Below are 20,441 nucleotides of genomic sequence, written 5' to 3'. Positions count from 1 at the left end.
CTCAGCTGTCCCCTTTGCTTTCCTTATTCCTTACCTTCTTTGCCCCACGAGCTCCAAAGCCACTGCTAAGCAACACCCATGTGTTGTGCCTCACTGTTTCCCAGCACCAAGAAGGAGGGGAAGGCACAAAACCACCCCTAACATCAAATCCCCACCTCAAAGGAAGCCCCACGGTCCCCCCCTGAGCACACAAGGGCAGATCTCAGGGTGTAAAACGTCACATCTGGCATCAAAATGATTTTATTGTTCACTTGGAAGTGGGACATCTCTCACCCGGCCCTGTGAGCTGCCAGGCAAAGCTCTGAAATGGAAATGCTCACCGTTCCAGTTGAGAATGGAAATAATAATTAAGTCTGAAACACTGAAAAAAATAGCAGAACTCTGTACTGTGAAAGGCCTTCACCGTAATATAAATAGGTAAGAAAATACTTGGGAGGTTTTTCAAAGAGGAATCTCAAGCCCAGCTCTGTTCAGGAGACCAAGTCTGTCTTTCATTGCATATATTCCAATAGTAAAGTCTCTGCAAGAAGAGGAAAAATCTCTCTTCAAGATAGAGGGGGGAAAAAACACCCAACCTTACTGGAGCAGGAAAACAGGAACTTGAGCACTGTGCTCACATTTACCTGCACACAGCAGTTGTGCTCCTCACCCCTCACATTGCAGGGAAGTGCTAGGAAGTATCAGGGGTGATGCTCAGCATCTGGGCAGGACGTTGCCTGCATGGTGCTGTGAGCAGGAGGCAAAGCAAGGCCTTGCACGCAAGAAGTCTTCAGGGGGATGCTCCCCACTGCCTGCCAGACTGAAAGATTTCAGTGGTCCAAATGCACGAGGAGAAAGTGGAAGTGGTGATAGGGGCAGCCCCGCGCTGCACACCTCAACTCACCTGTATTGCATCAGAATTGAGAGGAAAATGCCCAAATTGGGCAGCAAAAGTGCTGCCAGCTGAGATCTCTATCAGTGCCCTGAGCACTCTGACGTCAGCCAGGAGACGCAGGGAGCCACGAAGCTGCCACATTTGTGCAGCCCTGTTAGTGCAGTAAAGAAGGAAGGAAGGAAGGCACAGGAAAGGTCACTGAAGCCTCAACGGTTTGCAGTGATCCAGGCAGAAAATACCCAGAAAAGGCCCCCAGCTCTGAGGGCGCTGGCGTGGAGTTTTGTAAGGCACGTGCTCATCTATCAACCAGCACCAATTTCTGCTTTTCAACTCCAGCACCAGATTTTGGGGTCTTGTTTCTTGTCAGAGGGGGTCAGGGGAGTACAGTGCCACCATAAGTGACAAGTGAGGTGTCCTTAGGCAGCAGGAGCACTTCCCACTGCTGCTTTGGTCCTGCAGAAATCAGCACAATCTTTCTCCAGTGCCTGCGAGGAGCTGGCTCAGAACTGCACCCAGCCTGCATTTGCCTGCGTCTGGTTTGAATCTGACCTGGAGAGAGAAAGAGAGAGAAAAAGAAGGTTTGGACACTGAGAAAAGTGGGTTTAGACACTAAAAGGAGCTGCAGCACAGGTTGCCTGGTGCCAATCCGTAACTCACCCCCACACATGGCCAGGCACAGCAGCTTCTCACCTTTTAAAACTTGTTTAGGTGGGGGGGGTGCCCCCACCCCGCTGCTATTTCAGTGAGAGTAAAACCAGCAGGATTGGGTTCTAACGCTGCAGGTATCGGCCCAAGCAACCTGCAAACCCCACATGGCCTCACCCTGAAGCTTTGGTGAAGTCACCCCAGACGTCGGTGGTTGGGGCAGAAGGAGCAGCAGTGGGCTGTGGCCAGGACAGCAGGGAGTCTGCAGCAGCCAGAGGAGCCATAGAGAGAGGAGAAAAAGACATAACTGTTACTGACAATTGCTCCTTCCAGATTCCCTGCTTTCAGGAAGATGCTATATTGCTTTTCCACACACCCACTGCTTGAACGCAGTCAGTTCACTGTTCCAGCCTGAACTGGGCTTTAAGATGAACTTCTCAGTGCTGCTGAGTTCTGTGCTGCACACAGATGGCCACAAAGACCAGGCAGGAGGGTCAGGATTTGTGCAGGGAGTTCCTGAACACGCTGTCCTTTCAGCTTTCAACTTATGCTTCCCAAAGAATCACAAAGCAGAGTAGCTCTGAACAGTTATTTCTGTTCTGAACAGGGATATTAAGACTGACAAGCTGGATGGCTTTGTGATCCTGTTCCCCTCAGTGCCACAGCTTCCCTCATCCAACAGAGCCTCAGCACTGTCTCCTCCTGCAGGAGCTCAAGAGGAACGTCAAGGTCTTTCTGTATGCACCTCGACAGTTAAAACTGAATCTAGAGAGCCTTGCAGCCATTTCTGTAAGACACAGACCTGTGATGGGGGTACCAGGGAGTCGGGTGGGTGTGGAGAGTGAAGATGGCAGCTGCTCTCCAGAAGGAAGAGTTGGCATGGAAGATTTTCCTCCCGGAGGTGGTGGGAGCAAGCTTAGGCCCCCAGGGCCTGCAGGACGTGGCCTGGTGTTCCCTGTTGCTCCTTCCTTTTTCTTCATATTCTGAAAGGAGACACGAGAGGGAAACTTTAGGTGGCACCGCATTCAAACCCAGAATTGGAGCATGACTTTACTTCACCCTCCCAGCCAATGCTTTCAAGTAGCCCAGCAACTCAGATGCTTTGTTCTAGGGGGAAAAGATAGCTGTGCTACGTTCCTCTGGTGTGGCAACAGGTGCCTAACCACAGATGTTTTCATCTGTGCATCCCCCCCACGTAGCCACAGACCAGGTTTTGTGACTGGGAACCATGAGACACTCCTCTACAAATCATTGCAGGCAGCGTGGGCACGAGCAGCTCTGCACCAGGCTTCCTTTAGCAAGGGGATTTCAAGAGAAAGCCACTGCTTCCTCTTGTGCCACAAACCACAGCAGAGGGGAAAAACAGATTGTGAGGGCTGAGTGTGAAGGCAGACAGCTTGGCTGGAGTCTGCAGCCCTAAGAAGTAGTGTTTCACACCTTACAAGAAATGAGGCTAACAAAAGAGACTAAGAGAATATTCCTGACACTTTCATTTCCCAAAACACTGCAAAAAAAAAGGAAGGGTTTTGGTGATGTTTCTCTTTGAGTCCTTTAGGACCATCACCACAACCACAGGGCAGTGTTTTTGTATGTTATAAAGTGTACAGCAAAAGCCCTCACCGCAATGTTAAGCTTGATGGTCTGCCCCTCCTTGAAGCCCAGGTCCAGTTTGGGTGCCTGGTCAGGGTTCTCAGACTGCTTGGCCAGCTCGTTCTGTTGCCTCACCCACCTGCAGGAAGGCAAGAAAAAAGAAAAGGAATCATAGGCTGTAGCCCTCTTTGCACCACACTTCCTCATTGAAGTGAATCGGGCACAGTGAACCAGGAGCAAACAGCTCCCTCACCCCCACCACTTGGGGTGAACACCTGCAGCCACCACATGAAACCATCAAGCCAAGAGGACAGAAGAAGAGGCACAAACTCACTTAAAATGGTCCTGGAGAGCAACATTGAAGTCAAAAGCATCCCCTCGATCAACAAATCCAACTCCAATGAAAGCACGGCGGCCTGGGGGATGAGGAAGAGTAAAAGTTAGAAATGCAAAACAGAGTAAAAGCTGAAAATGCAAACCAGGAGTGGGGGGGCAGCCGATTTCACACCCCCATGACTGTCAGCTCCTCCAGCTGGAGCTGAGAGGGGAATTCTGATGACAGCGGGGCTGAGGTTAGGAGTGAAGCTGCATTTCTTTCTTCCTTCTACAAAGAAAGGGAACAGCCAGCAAGTTCCAAGCAGGCAAAGCAGTGTTATACTGTCAGCAGGGCTGTAATGTGAGGCTGGAAGAAAACTGCAGCCACGCTTTCAGTTAGCAAAGTTGTGTTTACATCATCACTTCAGCTTGATTGGATTTACAGAACTAGCAAAGCCCAACTTTAAAATTAATATAAGTGAACCAATACAGAGGCTGGCATCACAGTGACAGTCCTACACACAGGTGTGTCCTTAATGCTGAGCAGTAGATTAAACTGTTGCTTTAAACAACTGGTTTCTTTTTTACTAGCAAAAGGCAGACCATGAAGGACAGAAGTGATCTGTCCATTCACCACTGTAAGCAGGGAATGCTTAGCTCTCAACCACACTCATCATTCACCAGTAAGAACTCAGAACAAGCTCAGAGTGCTCTCAAGATCTGCTCCCCCAAGCCTGGCTCTGCCAGCACCAAAGCAGCACCGCACCGTTGCCATCCTCGATCCGGAGGACGAAATATCTGCTGGAGTCTGTCACACTCTCCACAGCAATGCCAGGGAATTGCTCCACGGGGGCCTGGGCAAAAAGCTCTCCTGGAAAAAAAGAAGCAGGTGTGAGTCAACATGCCAGCATAGCACCTCAATGCCACTTTCCTTGCTGTGAGGACGAATGTAGAGGCAGCAGGCTGCACGCAGGAAATGGGCAAACATGACCCGTTTCCTCTGCAGTGCAGCTGGGAAGCAATTAGGAATTCAGGAGATGGAAAGACTGGCGAAGTGACTTGCTGTGATGACAGGAAGCTCGGAGGAAGAGAGGTCAGATCCTGCTTGCTTTATCTTGGGCTATAACTCAGATCCACATCGTTTCATTCCAGCAGATAAAGCTTCCGCAGCTATAGGCATGAATATTTTTCCTGGCTCAGTTACTAATGCTCAACAAGGATCCTCCCACTATCTGGTGCTACATGGCACTACACTCTGGAGGTGACATACCAGCTCATTAACACCCAGCAGATGGATTCAAAAACCAACACACAGCTGCTTTCCAGTGACACCATGCCGAGGTCTGCCCTGCCAGCAGCCCAATGCCCCCCTGGGGTGACAGGAAAACCATTCTGCTGCAGCCCCTCCTCCTCACCTGAGGTCTTGTCCTCCAGCTTGATGAAGGCAGTCTTGCCCTTGGCGGTGATGCGCAGCCTGCCGCTCCATGCTGGCTGGTCAAGCTGCCACTCCGCAGCTCTGCGGGGAGAGGAAAAGATGACTGACCTCTGGGTGGGCCTGCAGACCCCAGACAGCAGCAATGAGACAACTTTATGGCATGGTAACGTATCACAGAGCCTCGTGAGATAGCATGTGAGGGAACCTGCTTGCACCTGGGCTTGCTGCAGACAGGCAGACGCATCACGAGACCTCTCATCACACCCCAAATCTGCTGACCACTTGCAGAAGCACTGGGGAACAGACCCGTAGTTCTGCACTGCACCATACAGAAAGGTTTCACTTCCCCTTCTGGGGAATCACCAGCCTGAGAACAGCATTAGGGCAGCACAAGCCACGCTGGTGAGGGGATCCTTGTGGAACATCTCCATTTTCATAGAATCATGGAGTGCTTTGGGTTGGAAATCTCCTATCATGGGGACACCATCCAACAGTACACTCTGCCCAAGAGCCCTCCAGCCTGGCCTGGAATATACCTCCAAGGATATGGGACAGCCACAGCTCTCAGGGCAGCCTATGCCAGTGCATCATTTCTCCCTGCTCTATCTCCCCTTGTCCTGCCACTACAGCCCTGTCCAAGAGCCCTTCCCCAGCCCACCCCTGGAGGTACTGAAAGGCCGTTATAAACCCTCCCGCAGCCTTCCTGGCCGCTTGGACCGGATGATCTCGGAGGCCTTTTCCAACCCTGGCGATTCTATCGTTCTTCTCCAGGCACAACAAGCCCGGCCCTCAACCTCTCCTCACAGCGGGGCTGACAGGGCCTGCAAGCCAACACGGGGCCTGGCTGCCTGCGGGAGCTCCGAGGCCGCACCAGGCCCACCCCCGCGTCGCACCGCACCTGTAGCCGCGGTTGGAGGCCCTCGGCGGCACTCGGTAGACGTGCACGGCCGGCTTCACGCACAGCACCGCCTCGTAGTCCTCCTCCATGGCAGCCAGCACGACGGAAGGGCGCCGGCGCCTCTATGGTACCGCCCGCCCCGGGGCGGGGAGAGGGGAGGAGGGGAAGCACTTCCGGTGAGTGCTGAGCGTCGCGCTTCGCAACTGCGCCCCCTGGCGGGCGGGAGGTGCGCTGCGTTCAGTGGTCGGTCTGAAAGCCCGGGGCACGCACCGAGGGCACGTTTGTCCCTAAATCACCTTAAAATACTACTAAAAACATTGAGAAAGGACTCCGTCCCCCTCCTCCAGCCCCACAGCCTCTCCTCATACTACTGAGCATGGGATGGAGGGCAGCCCAGCCCCAAAACACTACAAAATTGACCCAAACTTCTTTTCCCACCCTTTGGGCTTGGAAGTTCTGCTTCCCCATCCCACAACCCCAGGCCTCGGGGCCCAAAGAGGACAGACGTCATCCCAATCACAGTGGGCATCCCTCAGGGTGCCACCAACGCTACCACGGCCAGCGCCAGACGATGGGATCCGGCGAAGCGACGAGCCAGAACCACGCCGTGAAAAAAGTTTAAACACATTTATTTGAAAATACCGTTTATAAAATGTTTCTCTGCATACTCGGGCGCGCTCTGACGGGGCGACGGGAGAAGCTCTCGGCCCCCCCCCCAAAGGCGGCGCGGGCCCCGGGACCGCCATCTCGCCCTGCCCGCAGGTCGGGAGCAGCCGCCACGGCTGAGGCATCGGAGCGCGGTCAGTGCTGGAGAACAAGGTTGGGTGTGCAAGGAGAAGGGTGGTAGGCACCTGACGGACGGGAGGAGACATCTAACGTTGGCAAGGTAGCGGAAGCTACGCCGGGAGCTGGGGTTGGGGTTGTTCCGGAGCTGCCGGCCTTCTGGAATAGAAGCTATCGAGCGGTCGTTAAGGAAAGGTGCGGTGACTACAGTTATTGCTAATGTCCTTCTCCCCTCCTGCTCCCACCCACCCCCCCCAAAATATCAGTTCCACAGACGCCTCCAGCCTGAGAGGGAGCTCGGTAAGCAGCAAGATTATAGCTTCTAAAGCCACGGAGATGGGTCGGGATCCTGGTGGGACGAGGCTTCTGCCCTTCCCACCTCATCATCCTCCTTCACCAGTCACTCAGGGCTCCAGGAACTCACGTGGAGGGTGACACAGGGTCAATGAGCCAACCCACATTCTAGCAGATGCCATCTCTTTTTTTGTACACAGGTAGTTTTATTTTACCTTTTTTTTTTTTTTAAGCCGTATTTCCATCCATGCCTTTCCAGATGGGAGTTTCCCCACACAACATGGCATGGCACAGTCACTTCTGTTCAGGCAGAAGGCATCAGGTTTGCTCATTTACCATATCTGCCAAGCACAAAGCATCTGGCAACACTGCACCCGTACAGAATAATCCTCTGACAGCCAACAACAGTATTTTCTAGGTACTGAGCACGCAGCAATCCGCCGGCCCGCGGCCATTTCAGCTGAATGAACAGTCGAGGTCCTCACGACATGCAGAAACACCTCCATGCCTGAAGTTGCCCCTTACATCCCCTCCAAGAAGAGCCTTAGTGTTCATCTAATCCCTGGAGACAGTAATATCGAGATAGGTCAGCTTTGTCTAGCGTGCATTAGGACAGACAGCACTGCGCACGGGGGAAGCATCCACGTTCAATAGCATCCTGTGACACACACCAGCTCCTCATGGCTCTTCTCCTCCACCACCGCCGTCCTGGGAAGCTTTCAGCCTGCAAGCTGCCTGAAATCCTGTCTCTTCGTGGGAGCAGGAGCAGCAAGAGCAATCCATTCCCTGAAGCCTAGCGGAAAGCTGGCTGTTACCACCCACAGCGTACGACGATGGGGAGGCTTCCAGACTTGATTGAACGTATTTTGTTCCTGACGTCTGTGATTTCTAGAAGTGTGTGTATCAGGTACAGCACCGGCTCGTACCATTACAGAGATCAGAGCGTTCAGTCCATTGTAAGCCACTTCGGTTTCAACCTCTGGAGCAGCGGCCGTCCCACTCCCCGCTGTCACATCAGCCACCATGCAGGCTGGACGGAACGCAGCTCTTCACCATGGGGTTCATTTCATGGAGCAAATGAGAGCCACGTAGCACTGTTACCCTCCTAGCCTGCACGTCCAGATGTTACAGAGCCCTAGCTCCTCGCAGATCAGCTCTGCTATAAGCAGTAACCACACAGCAGGCATTTTCATGGGATCTATCTACATTCCCTTCTCCCCACATACAAAAAGGATGTATTTGAAGTTTTTTCCTCAAGCCAGCAGAAAACACTAGCCAAGCTTTAACAGGTGCAATACACAAACCAGGTCATTGGACTCCACTGGCTCCCAGGCCATGGCAAGCAGAAAGGCTGGGCATCCCAGAGTCCCGTTTGCTTGGCAGTGGTAGAAACACAGAACGAGAAGCTAAGCTTGTCAAACCCTAACCACTAAAGTTGCAGGAATTCAGTAAAATTCCTTTTCAAACACTTAGCTACCTCTCTCAGTTAAAACAAACTAAACAGTTAAAACCCTTTCCATGCACTCCCTTGAAAGTCAATCCGATATACAAACAGAAAACAAAAGGAAAAAAAAAATAAATCAAAAGATACCCTTTGAAACAGAACTTGCTCTTAAAGTGATGAAGACAAAGTGTGTGTCTGGGGAGGCTTCCCATTTTTCTCCTAAATCCCAGGTTACAAGTACAACAAACATTATTGCTGGCACTAGCTTGAACCAAAGTGGCACACATGACTCTTTGCACCTGTCAAAGTCCTTTACCCTCCCCTCCCCTTTCCGCTTACAGTGACTGGGGACAGCCCTCGTCAGTTTGCTGATCACAGTGCGTGGAGCGGGGAGGTCACAGTGCGTGGGATTGGAGGTCACAGTGGGCAGAGCAAAGGGGATCACAGTGCAAGTAAACCAGGTAGTTCCCTTTGCTCAAGTCCATTTGCCTGCCACAGCAGTGCGACCCGTGGCGGCTGACCCTGCTTTCTGCAGCATCCTCTCGTGCCCACGTTTATCTGCGTTGTTTGAAGCCTTGTGAACCATCGGGGCCCAGGGGCTGCCTAATCACATTATTGGGCTGTCTGATGTCCTCCGGCTGGGAGATCCTCGTTGGCCTGCAAGGAGAAAGGAGAGGACGATGCAACATGCCTGTGGAATGCAATGTGTATACCTTCAGATACTCCTATACTTGCTTTGGTGGAAAGCTGCAGGACAGTGGTCACAGACCTGCTGCATTTCTCCCTGGGATAAGGGAGCACAACCAAAAATATACACCGGTGTTTCTCTTCTTTCCTGAAGTTTTCAAAGTCTTGCTCCCAAATGCCCAAGACCCACATTACAGCTACAAAGGAAAGGCCTTAAACAACCTGTACTCGTTTCAGAGTGCTTACTTTCAACTTTCCCATCTGATGACAGCAGCTCCTTCAAGCCTATCTTGTCTTTGCTGAGGTTTTATGTCGTGTCAAAGTCATTCTGGTTGCTTGCACTCCTCTCTATATCCCCAGCTTGCTCTCTCAAGGACTTAAGGTAACCTTTATTGCCTTATCGGGCACAAGCACTTCCTTTAGCTGCCAAAAATCTGAACTGTGTGCTGCTGTTTACAAACAAAATGCTCCTTTCTCCTTGGCCGGCCACGTTTAACACTACAAGGAGCACATCTCCTCTTTCCCCTGCTTGGAAGCTATTAGCACGGAGCACGCACAAAGACGTCACTGTCCCCAGTGCCATGTCTGCTCTCACCTATCTAGAATGGGTTTCTCCTGCTCCTCTTCGGGGCTGGCGCTGCCCAGTATTCGTTTCCTGGCCTCGGCGTACTCTGCCTCCCTCTGTGCCAGGGACTTCACAGGGAACGCCGGTCTGGTGGTGGAGTTGGGGTTGCTGAGCACGCCGTTGGTGGCCGGCCGCTTCAGGATGCGGATCTGTGGGGGGGGACCCGAAGGAACGCTGTCGTCCTGAATCACGATCGGCACTTTAGGAGGAGATTTGGATTTTCTACTGCTTTAAAATAAAATAGAAGGCAACAAACAAACACGCGACATTTGATCAGTGCTTGTTTTTACCGCAAGCACGCTTTGCTTTTAATTCTGTGTGTGGATTCCTCCCAGTCAAATGGCATTCCCATGACTAAGAGGCAGCCTGTAACAATTAGAGACCTTGTTGTGTTTGTAACCCTAAACTAGAGGCAGGCAGGTTTGCAGATTAGCTCAGAAAGGGACTGAAAACAGCAACCTCTGCTGTGTTCAGCATCTTGAAACTCAACCAAAGGAGACACTGAGCAGAGATAACTTCACTTTTAATTTGATTCACCAAAGATTTTCCAAATGAAAGTGTTGACACACCTTCAAAGATATTGGTGTAAGCACTTCAGTTCCATCCCTTGGCAGGCCTTAGAGCCAGCCTTGGCCACAGCCCATTTCAATTCCCACTGACCCTTTTCTGTGTGGGAATCACTGAGAAACAATACCATGACTCTAAGTGGTGTGCTAACAGTCAAAAGGAAACAGACAAAAAGATGCATCAGAAGTGATGAGAAATATCTGTGCTAGGAGGCAATAACAAAGACACCCCCACTCCAACCCAAACAAGCAGGAAAATTACGTCTTACTGATGCAAGACATGGTGAGCCAATTCAGGCTACGAGCTGCGATTACCTGACTCACTCATTTCTTCCTATGAGTGTCTTTTTCTTAAGTGGCTTCACCATAGCTGGAGCTACAACCAGCCTGGGAGACCCAGCTCTGAAATCAAATCACTCCCAAGAACCTTTCCATTACTCTGCTATGGATCAGAGGGGCCCCCTGGTGGCACCACTACAGATCCCATTTCTCAACGCTGACACAGTGCAGCAGTTACCTTTCCTTCTGTGTGATCTTCAGCTTCTTTTCCAACCGTCTGTCTATTTCCTATAAAGGAAAAGAGGAAGAAATAAAAACGTGAGGGCTCATCTTTGAGATCAGAGTATGAATCTGTCTGCAAACACCTTCTGTTTCCCTCTTTGATACAGTGATACATCACTGTGAAAGGCAGAGACAGAACACCTCTCAACTTGAGGATGACTTGCTAAGCAAGAGGCAGAGGATAGCAAAACCACTACATTCACTGTACCCATGAATACACCTACAGCAGGCTGGAGTCGCAGAGCAGGGTGGAAGGGCAGCTGTGAGGCGTTCATCTCCCCCGGAGATCAGTTTTCATTTTCAGAACTTCATCTGCTAAGAAAGCTCTCTTATGGGCAGAAAAAAAGCCTCAGAAACACTCATAGAGGTGCTCCCAGATGGAGCAAGCACTGGCAACAGACCTCCCTGCCAGAGAACCCTTGAAAGCAGCAGCTGGGGCAATGCACAGCAGCACAGACATGGAGCCTGCAGCCATCCCGAGGACTAGCTGGCAGGTCTGCATTCCTGCTGCTTGCTGCAAGAACCCGCCTTCACCAAAACATCCTTGCCCTGCCCAACCTGCACCCGGAGACTCACCAAGCTGCACTAGCCAACCACGCTTTTTCCTCCTATGCTTCTCCTTTGCTTTTGCAACAGAGCTGCCAAGTCAACCAACACACGGAAGGACATCTTCATTACCCTGAGAGCCAACAGCGTGGCTGTAAGCTTGCTGACCTCTGTCGAAAGCTTGCACCTATCTTACCAAAGGTATTTATGTTTTACACTTTAAACTTTGCTAAACAGAAAAATAAAGCTCTCAGCCCCTCCAGTCTCTAAGTAACCTATCCCAGCAAGATGCACCTCACCATTACCTTTAGAGCCCCATGATTACAGACTGTATAAAAGAGCTTCCAAAACAGCAGCGTGTTTTAACTGTCAGTGAAGAGGGAAAAAAGTACCTGGGAGTGACCCAGTTTCACCATCTGATAACTGGTAATGCTGCAGGAAAGGTCAAGCTCCTGGCAGGATGCAGCCACTCCACTTTTCAGGTCAGTTTGTTTAACTACACCACAAGCCTGCCCTGCTCTCAAGAAGCATGCACAGCCTGGTAGGGAGCTGCACTGCCCCACCTCCTCACCCCTACACCTCTTTGCACAGTTACTCCCCAGTGAACAAGGAATGAATGCAAGCCATGACACACCACCAAAGCGTGGTGCTACTCATGGTCATGCAGCCCACAGCACCCTCCTTTTAAAAAAACCACAGTTCTAAGTTGCTTCTGAAAGATTTTGTTGTGCAAGATGCTGAATTACCTTCCCAGCTCTATATGAGGAGGCCACACAGTTGTTTCCTAGGAATAAAATACAGCACTGAGCTGAAGGCCAAATCTCAGCTGAATCCCCCCGCTGAGGGCAAACACACCTGCAGCTTCCTTCCCATTCAAGAAGACTCAAATTTCAGAGGAAAGTCCCACCTCAATGCTGCTCAGGAGGATGGAGCCTCCTGCCCACGTGGATGGAGGAATGGCCAGCCAGGAAGGCAGCAGGGAAGCGGATATCCTGGCCAAGGATGGAAGTGATTTAGAGCAGCTAGCAACAAACAATGACAGCCAAACCAAGGCCAGGGGGTTAGCTCATCTGGTGGAGGGTAGACAGAAGAGGTTACAGCCTACTATAGAACATTTTTTCCAACTTGAATACATGGCTGCACCCCCCCAGGGCTGTCTGGAATGAAGCTTCTTTAAATACCCCTTCATAAATACTTCACATGTTGGTGAGGGGTGTAGGGTGCAAACTCACAAGCATCTCCACTCATTCATACCACAAGGAGGATTCTTCCAATGTCATACAGCAAGTACGGAGATCAGAACCAGCACGCCAACCCTCAACCACTGCACCCAATGTTGGCTGTACAACGCACTGCCCATGGCACAGTGAGCCATAAGGAAGATCCAGTTCTGCTCTCCTCTCTTCCCTTGCCAGCTATGTTTCTGCATTCCCGTAGGCTCTGTGAGTCAGTCCTGGGGTTCACGTCACGTTCTTTACCTCAGATGGCCAGATCCTGTAATTGCAAGGTGTCATTTCAATCCCATCACCTGAAAAACACTCTGATTAATGCGACTGTCACAGTGATCGAGTGCTGCTGGGCAGCTCTTCAACCTCTCATACACCAGGGATGTCCTGTCTACATTCTCTGCTGCCAGAACCTACAGATTCCTCACCTAGAAAGAAACACACCTTTACTTTACCTAGCATATGCAAGGGTATTCCAAGGAATCCTTCAAAACCTACCATCAGTACGCCCTAAATGAGTCCTTCACCCAGATTTTCACTTTCCTACAACTACCAAGTACTTGGCACTTCTGCTGCCTCACTCCTCTGGCAGCTATAATAGGAGGAGATTGATGCTGTCTTCTCCTAAGCAAAAGCCACATCACTGCAAACTCCAGATGCTTAATAGAACTACATTTTAGTAGGCATGGTGGTGATGGACTGACAGTTGGACTTGACCTTAAAGCTTGTTTCCAACCCTAATGATTCTGTGATATTTACAGGTATGAAGGAGTTCAAATTTGGAGAGCATTATCAACCCAAATGGGCAGCCCTTGATCACCAAAGCAACCCAGGGCATAAAAAGAGACACAGTTGGCAGCTCACAACAGGGGTCATGCTGCACACAGCTACGAGCTCAAGAAGCACAAACAGCAGATCTGTTTGCTTGCTGATGTCATTCTGTTTGCACTGCTCTCTCTCATGTTGCCTTGCCATCGAGCTGTGGATAACAAGATAAAATTAGGACCTGACTTATGGCACAAGTGCTAGAAGCACTACAACAAGCAAAAGGCATGCACTCAGAGGAGGGGTGAGCCCACATGGCACTCAAGGACACCAAGCTGCACAGGAGCTGGGCATGTCACGTTGTACAAAACCAGTTATTAATCTTCTGATGGTGTGAATGCATTAAGGAGTCTCCCCTAGCTTTCATTCCCCAGACAAGCATATTTATAACCAAAAGTTAAGCATCATTCGTGCCCCCGTGCTTTATAAACACCCTTCTCAAAGATTAGCAGAGAATCTCAACAAACTATTTTTAGTGCTATTATGTCTAGATGCTAAAAGGGACCCAGCAGACAGCACGAAGAAGACACTGTTCTTTGACATTTAAGCTGCATTTGTAGATGAGGACGTAATGGAAGCTGAGCTTCAGTCCAATCACAACCAACTTTCCACCCCAGATGCAAAAAAACCCAGCAATGTATGTGAGGATCACAGCATGCCTCCTGGAAAGCAATTAGGTGAGGACTGCAAACAAACCTACTTAGACACAGCCCTCCTGACACAGACCCACAGAATCATGCTTTTGTAGTGAGGCACAAGCAGAGAACCCTAAGTTAACCCTGACTGCTGCCTCAAGCACTTGGTTGGAATAACTATGGTATGTCAGCTATTTGTAAATAATTACCCCTCAGACAGTCGCCTGCAGAAGATCTCCAAACGATCTGAAAGGCAGCAACTCCAAGCTGGGGGAGGAAAGGAATAACGAAGTAACTGCTGGCATATTTTTTCTCTCCCAGGTTTGCTGAGTAACTGTAACAATGCTTTGGCACAGGCAAAGACTTCAGCTCCCTGCAAACCCCTTACACCAGCAGGATTTCCCCCCTCTGCCTCCAAAATCCAGTTACTTTACAGAAATCCAGAGGAGATACTCACCAAGTAGGCCCCACTGGAGCTCAGAACTGCCACTGATAAGAGAGCGCAGCTTCCCAAAAGCTGATAACATTTCCTATGCACACCTCTGGAAAAACATTAACCATGCTCTTTGATGAATCTGCTGAGGACGCTTCTGAACACAACCTGCTGCCTTGCCAAATAACTGAGTGTGAGATCGAACCCTGAAAGAGGGAATGAGTGTGGAGCTGCATCCTCCCACATCAGTGCAGTGGGAGCCTCTGCCACTGAGCACAAGCAGCACTACGTACCCAGAAACCACCACCAAGTGAGAGCAGAACCAGATAATCCCCAGGTAGCAAAATGACTCCTCGCTAGCTACTCTTTCCTCTGAAGATCTATAAATCTTTTGTTAATTACTAGAACATTCCACTTCCTGAGGCTAGTGGGAGTCAGACTGCTCCGTTAATTAATTTGCTAAGTTACTCTGCTTACAATAACCCTGGCAGTGCACCGTACCCAACGTGATGCCAAGAAAGCCACAGATGCCTTTAGCTGTGTGCCATCTATATCTTCCATAGGTAGGTAATGCTCCTCAGCAGCTATAAAACATGGGAATATATTTAGGAGCACTCCTGGCAAAGGCCTCCACCCCAGCCAGGCAGACAAAAGCCAGGGGGGGAGCACTGAAGAGGGCTGCAGTTTCTTCTCCCTGCCCACCTTCATGGTTCAGTGGCACAGGCAGATGCTCACCAAGGTCGTGCTGCTGAAACTGGCAGCAAACAGAGACTGCTACCAAGTGATAATGCCTCACAGCAACATCCCGTGGCAGATGCTGGCTTTATGACATACACAGCTTGTTTGTTCCTAGCTAACGGAGCTCTTTTCTTATCAAACAGTCTCTGCTTGGGCAACGCCGAGCAGCAGGAACAGAAGTTTTGTTTCCTCGTTTCAAGAGTTTTGACCAATTACAAACACCTAAAGCAAATATTTGGTAAATGTTTCACAGAAATCACAGTGAGCCTGTCCCCCTCTTGGAGCTTCCTTCTGACAGCAGAAAACAACAGTTATCCTCAGGGCTTTCCTCCAAGGCACAGTCCTACACTGGAAGGGAAGTGTGCCAAAACCCTGCTGACTTGTCCTCTGATCACACAAGGAGTTAGCAGGCTACACGGGCTGGAGGTCACAGCATTATGCTACAAAATACTTCCCTTTTGACTTCTGTGCACTTTGATCACGTTTAGCAAGAGAAGAAACACCAGCCAAAACCCAGATACAGCCCTCTGCAACCAATGATTCACGTGCCTCTGCCGAAGGGTGAAATCCAAAGCAGGAGCCCAGCCTGCTCTCATCTACCACTTGCACATCAACCCATGCAGAGAAGGCAGAAAGGAGCTCTGCAAGCATCAGGCCCTGCTGGAGCACAGCAACACCAGCAGATGATCCCCATACCTATACACACCTCCAGCTCAATGCGACCCCTGGGCATGGGGCTTCCACTCCAGTTTTGGAGTATTGCTTCCCATCTGAAGTGTAATGATTAGTTTAACCAGGTAAATAGGCTCAAAAAGATACCTCCCTTTTGTGATTTTCCTCTTCCTGAGAAGAAGGCCACACAAAAGAGAAACGAGCAATACATTAAGTCATAATCGTGTTTACCAATCCAGGCTGTCTCTTTGATGCCTCACACTCTGATCCTGTCACAAGTCTCTTAGACAACCCCAGACAGCTCACACACACACCAGTTTCCCCTCTATAACTCACTGAGGGACAAAACCTCTCCATTTCAGACTTTTCAAGTACCTGTATGCACAGCAGGCAGTTGTGCAACAGAGAGCCTTGTTAGCCAGATCTGCTGGCCCCACAAAGTTCTGCTGCATCAGCTTGGTACAAAGAACTCACATGTAACATCCCCCGTGCCTGCAAAATTCCTGGGGTAGATGAAGCTAACAGAGCAGAGGTTTCTGCTTAATGTATGGTCACTCAGGGTGGCACATACCAAACAAGCTGCTCCTTGAGCTGGCAAGCGCTGGGTAATTCTGATGACACAGAAAACTAGAAGACAAACAGAAGCTGCATTAAGGAAAAAAGAAATAAATCAATCAACTATGTTTTGTGTAGCTACTTTGACCGACCAAGTCCAAACGAGAAGCTGTACCAGGTATTTTGGCTTTTCCTCTCTCAAAGGGCACCAGCATCCCTTCAACGAATTAAGGTCTCAGTGCTGTTTTTAAAGTGAAATCTACAAAAGCTGAACGTGCTGCCATAGTGACTAGGGAAGCCACAGCACCTCTGCTCAGCCCAAAACTGCTTCTTGCTGAGAAGCACATTCTTCAAGACCTAGAGTCTTAGTGATTTAGGAGCCCAGCACCAAGACATACAAAGGGAACGATGAGCACTAAGCATCACAGCATCCTTTCTGTTCCACAGAACACGCTCAGATGGCTTAGCAAAAAACTACATACCCAGAACTATGGATCTCCCTTTGCTACATTTCTCCTTTTTCCTCAAATATGCGCTGAAAGATCTGAAGAATAACTAGTCAGGTTCACAACTGCTTACAGTGTTCAGAATATAGTTAAAGCTACTCCTTGGCACGGTAGGTTTCATCTTTAATGTTTTATTCCATATCCCTCTGGACCATGGTTATCATATCTCTGAGTTAGGCTCTGTCTCAGACCCATGTCAGGTAAGATATAGGTGAAAGAAACCAAAGCAAACCCCTTAAGACAAAAACAACACAGAGATTACAGTGGCAAAGTAACTTATAAGCTCTACCTGCACACAGTTTTTTCACTCATCAGTAGAAAATCCACCCCACTAAGGCAGCAGGCCTCAAGCCTGCTCACTGCAGCAGATTTGTCACCAAGAAAAGCAGGTGTGCCTCAAATATATTTCAACTGTTAACAACTGACGTCAGTCATGCTGTCTGCTCCCCTTCCTGCTCTGTTCCTCTTTTCAGAATCTGCCTCTGGCTGCAATGGTTGCTGTGGTGACACAGAGAGCCCTCAACAGCACCCGCTTGCTTCAAGCAGAAAGCCAGGAGAGAGCAGGTCCACCTCCCCACAGGTTCATCCCAGCTTTAACTTCCCACAGCCATCAGCAGTGGCAGAGAGCCTCCTTCCTGCAGGCTGCAGCATGACCTTTCTAAAATATCTTGGCTGCTAGAAGTCAGCTTCCGTCTCTTCCCTTGCACAGTAATAACTCCCGCTGGAGACAGCTCGGTTTTCTCCTTGCTCTGAGTGCTTTTACAGGCACCTAAAGCCTGGACAACTGCAAAAGCAGCTGCAAGCATGGTGTCAGCTCCTAGAGAAATCTGTCTGCAACCCACTGAGTGGCACAAGTGCAACGTCTCTGCAGCCTGGACTTGCTGGAAAGGGGCTTCAGAAAGGACAGGCAATGAGATTTCCCTTCTAAGGGTTTTGAAAGAACACCAAAAGGTAGAAGCTGTGAAGACAAACAAGACAGACAACTGGTGCCTGGGATTTGAGCAGCCCTGCAATTTTAAACCATTACTCTAGGCCTCAGCTATTATCAGCTCCCAGCCACAAGCGATGTCTCTTCACAAAGTGATTTAATGAGCACTTGAATTAACTCCACCATCCTGTGTGATGTTCCCCATTATCACAGGATTGTGCTGCTAGCAGCAGTGCCAGCCCTCCCTGGCACCTCGAAGGTGAGGGCATTGGATTACAGTTTCTATTTTGCCCCCACCCTGCTCCCCAGCTGTAACCCAACTCCTGCAGCAGCCGCTGACCACAGCCAAGCTGCCCTCTTGCTGCAAAGCCAATTGTTACAGCGTCCTTCTGCCCTCTGAGCGTCAACGAGCCCACAAAACTCCCCACAACAGCAGCCCACCCTGCAGTTGCAATTCTCTTTCTCAGGCTACGGAGTAACAAACCCCCTGCACACCATCTGCCCGCGCTACCGTTAAAGTTACTGATTTTATCACACGAGGGAAGCGTGCAGAAACGATCTGCAGCCTCTCAGCACGAGAGGACCCAAACACAACCCACGAGGCGGCCTAACGGAGGCAGGGGGCTGCCAAGGAGGGGCCCCGAGCTCCTCACCGCGCTCAGGGCCATACCAACAGCCCCAGGAGAGCTGAGGCAGCACGCTGGGCCAGGCCTGAGGCGAGGCAGCAGCGGCCGCGTCCTCCCGCCCCGCCTTCGGGCCCAGATGCCGCTGTGCGGACCGGGCACGGCTCCGCACCCCTGCCGCAGCCCCGCGCCGTACAGGCCGCGGCCCCTTTAAGAGGCCTACCGGCCGCTCCCTTCCAGCCGTCTCCTCAGAAGCCGCTGCCGCGCCGTCCCCCACTCCTCCCTCTACGCCCCCTCTTCCGCCTCAGCCGACCAGAGGCCGCTCTCACCCCGCTGTCGGCCGCCTCCTCCCAGCTCTCGGCCACCTCCTCATCTTCCATTTTAATTCCCCTCCGCCGCCGCCGCCGCCAGCCCACGGCCCGCGCATGCGCGCCCCACCCCCCTTCTCCGTGCGCCTGCGCGGCCGCAGCCTCTACCAATCGGCGCGCGGCCGCTGCGCCTGCGCGCTGCGAGGGAGCGGGCGGCCTCCGGGACGGTGAGGCGCTGCGCATGCGTAGTGACCAGCTGCGGGAAGCCACGTGCGGCGGGGAGGGCATGCGGCGGGGAGAACGGCGCGCTGGCGCCCCCTAGCGGCGGGAGGACCGGCGGTAGGGAGAGGGACGTGTCTAACACACGCGTCACCCTCTGGGCGGAGCAGGAAGCCAAGTTTTTGGGTTTACCTCTCACTGCAACGCCTTTAATCAGTCCCGCAGAGGAGATGGGTGTGCTCACATCACAGCACTTTCAAAGCCTGGCAAAGCTGTGGCCGGAGTCTAGCTTTGATTGGGTGCTGAGAAGAGAGAAACCTCATTGAAGGGCCTCTGCGTGTCATTCTGTCATCCTTAGTAATCTCACTTTACATCTCAACCCTCAGTGCTTGCATCATCCCGAGCAGCAGGAGGGATAGCTTCAACACAAAGCCTTCAGTTCTCGCTGAAGGCTCAACAGAATCACAGAATCATTAAGGTTGAAAAAGACCTCTAAGATCAGCAAGTCTGACCATTAAGCCATCCCTACCATGCCCACCAAATCACGCCCTTCAGTGCTGCATCCCTGCGTTCCTTGAACACCTCTAGGGAAGGTGACTCCAACACCTCCCTGGGCAGCCTGTTCCAATGCATCACCACTCTTCCTGAGAATAAATTTTTTCCTAATATCCATCCTGAATTGATGAGGCTTTTCTCCTTGAAGCTGAGCTGTTTGTCCCACACTTCACATGCTCACACACCACTGCTGGCTTTGAAGGACACAAATGTACAGGGATCAGCTCTGCAGAGCATACATCCATGCACTACAGAGCTCAGTGCCTCTTCCAGCACTTAATGTTCAGACAGTGTGTTAGAGCAGCTTTCCTTCCTACCTTAATCCTGTAAACTCCCTCAATGCACCAGGTAGACACCCCATCTATGAGCTGCAGCTTGCTAGCAGACACAAAAGTAGCTTCCTAAAAGCTTAAAGCAGAGAAATACACAGACTGGGGTGAGCCCTGGCTCCTGCCTCATAGCAGCCTTGCTCTCCTCTGGCATCCTGAAGGCAGGGAAGGGCACACTTGGAATTGTCTCAGTAGTTTTGCTGAGGGATGCTGTCTGTAGAAGCAAGAGTGGCACACGTGGCAGCGCTCAGTGGTGTCCTCATCCTCAAATCTCTGCTCTTTTGGCTGAGGCCTGAAAGCCCTGGGTGGGGACAGGCCTATGGGTCACACAGGAGATGTGGTGCTGCATGAGGATGGGAGGAAAGGGTGCATTGCCAGGCTGTCCTTACCCATCCTCTGGCTTTTTCCAAAGGGAAACTGAAGCTGTGTTGTCCAGCAGCAGGCCTTGCACAGAGCCACAGCACCGTGCGCTCACAGCCCAGGAACCACCCGGCCACCTTCTCCTCACAGCTGCCCTCCTCTCCCAACATGGCGGCCTCGCCCTGCCTCCCCTCCCAACATGGCGGCAGCACGACCCATGTGCCCCCTTGAAATGCACTCGACATGGCAACCCGCTCCCACCTCAG

General features: G+C 51.1%; 2 protein-coding genes across 20 annotated transcripts; both read right to left on the bottom strand.

The window, feature by feature from the left end:
- Positions 1 to 224: 224 nt before the first annotated feature.
- Positions 225 to 5,872, bottom strand: NECAP2 (NECAP endocytosis associated 2). 2 transcript variants are annotated; one of them, XR_001469737.4, is made up of 8 exons: positions 5,758 to 5,872; positions 4,840 to 4,940; positions 4,191 to 4,295; positions 3,444 to 3,525; positions 3,140 to 3,248; positions 2,322 to 2,502; positions 1,565 to 1,781; positions 225 to 1,423 (listed from the first exon to the last, which is right to left on the bottom strand). XR_001469737.4 is itself a non-coding variant. In NM_001012837.2 (8 exons), the coding sequence occupies exons 1-8, from the start codon at positions 5,844 to 5,846 to the stop codon at positions 1,375 to 1,377; spliced, it is 801 nt and encodes a 266-aa protein (NP_001012855.2). In that variant the 5' UTR covers positions 5,847 to 5,872; the 3' UTR covers positions 225 to 1,374. The 2 variants fall into 2 exon arrangements, 1 of the variants encoding a protein (NP_001012855.2); NM_001012837.2 differs by having other exon boundaries at positions 1,697 to 1,781.
- A 498-nt stretch (positions 5,873 to 6,370) lies between these two features.
- SZRD1 (SUZ RNA binding domain containing 1) lies at positions 6,371 to 20,379 on the bottom strand. Of its 18 annotated transcripts, none has more exons than XM_040651173.2 (6): positions 18,734 to 18,844; positions 16,364 to 16,419; positions 12,742 to 12,791; positions 10,674 to 10,723; positions 9,561 to 9,818; positions 6,371 to 8,935 (listed from the first exon to the last, which is right to left on the bottom strand). In XM_040651173.2, the coding sequence occupies exons 1-6, from the start codon at positions 18,829 to 18,831 to the stop codon at positions 8,833 to 8,835; spliced, it is 615 nt and encodes a 204-aa protein (XP_040507107.1). In that variant the 5' UTR covers positions 18,832 to 18,844; the 3' UTR covers positions 6,371 to 8,832. The 18 variants fall into 18 exon arrangements, with proteins under 18 accessions (XP_040507107.1, XP_040507108.1, XP_040507109.1 ...); XM_040651174.2 differs by having other exon boundaries at positions 9,561 to 9,815; XM_040651175.2 differs by having other exon boundaries at positions 17,143 to 18,831.
- Between the last annotated feature and the right edge of the window lie 62 nt (positions 20,380 to 20,441).

This window comes from Gallus gallus, chromosome 21 (assembly GCF_016699485.2).
Source record: "Gallus gallus isolate bGalGal1 chromosome 21, bGalGal1.mat.broiler.GRCg7b, whole genome shotgun sequence".
Taxonomy (NCBI): domain Eukaryota; kingdom Metazoa; phylum Chordata; class Aves; order Galliformes; family Phasianidae; genus Gallus; species Gallus gallus.
The sequence above is the reverse complement of the archived record's forward strand: the minus strand, read 5'-3'. Positions and strand labels throughout refer to the sequence as shown.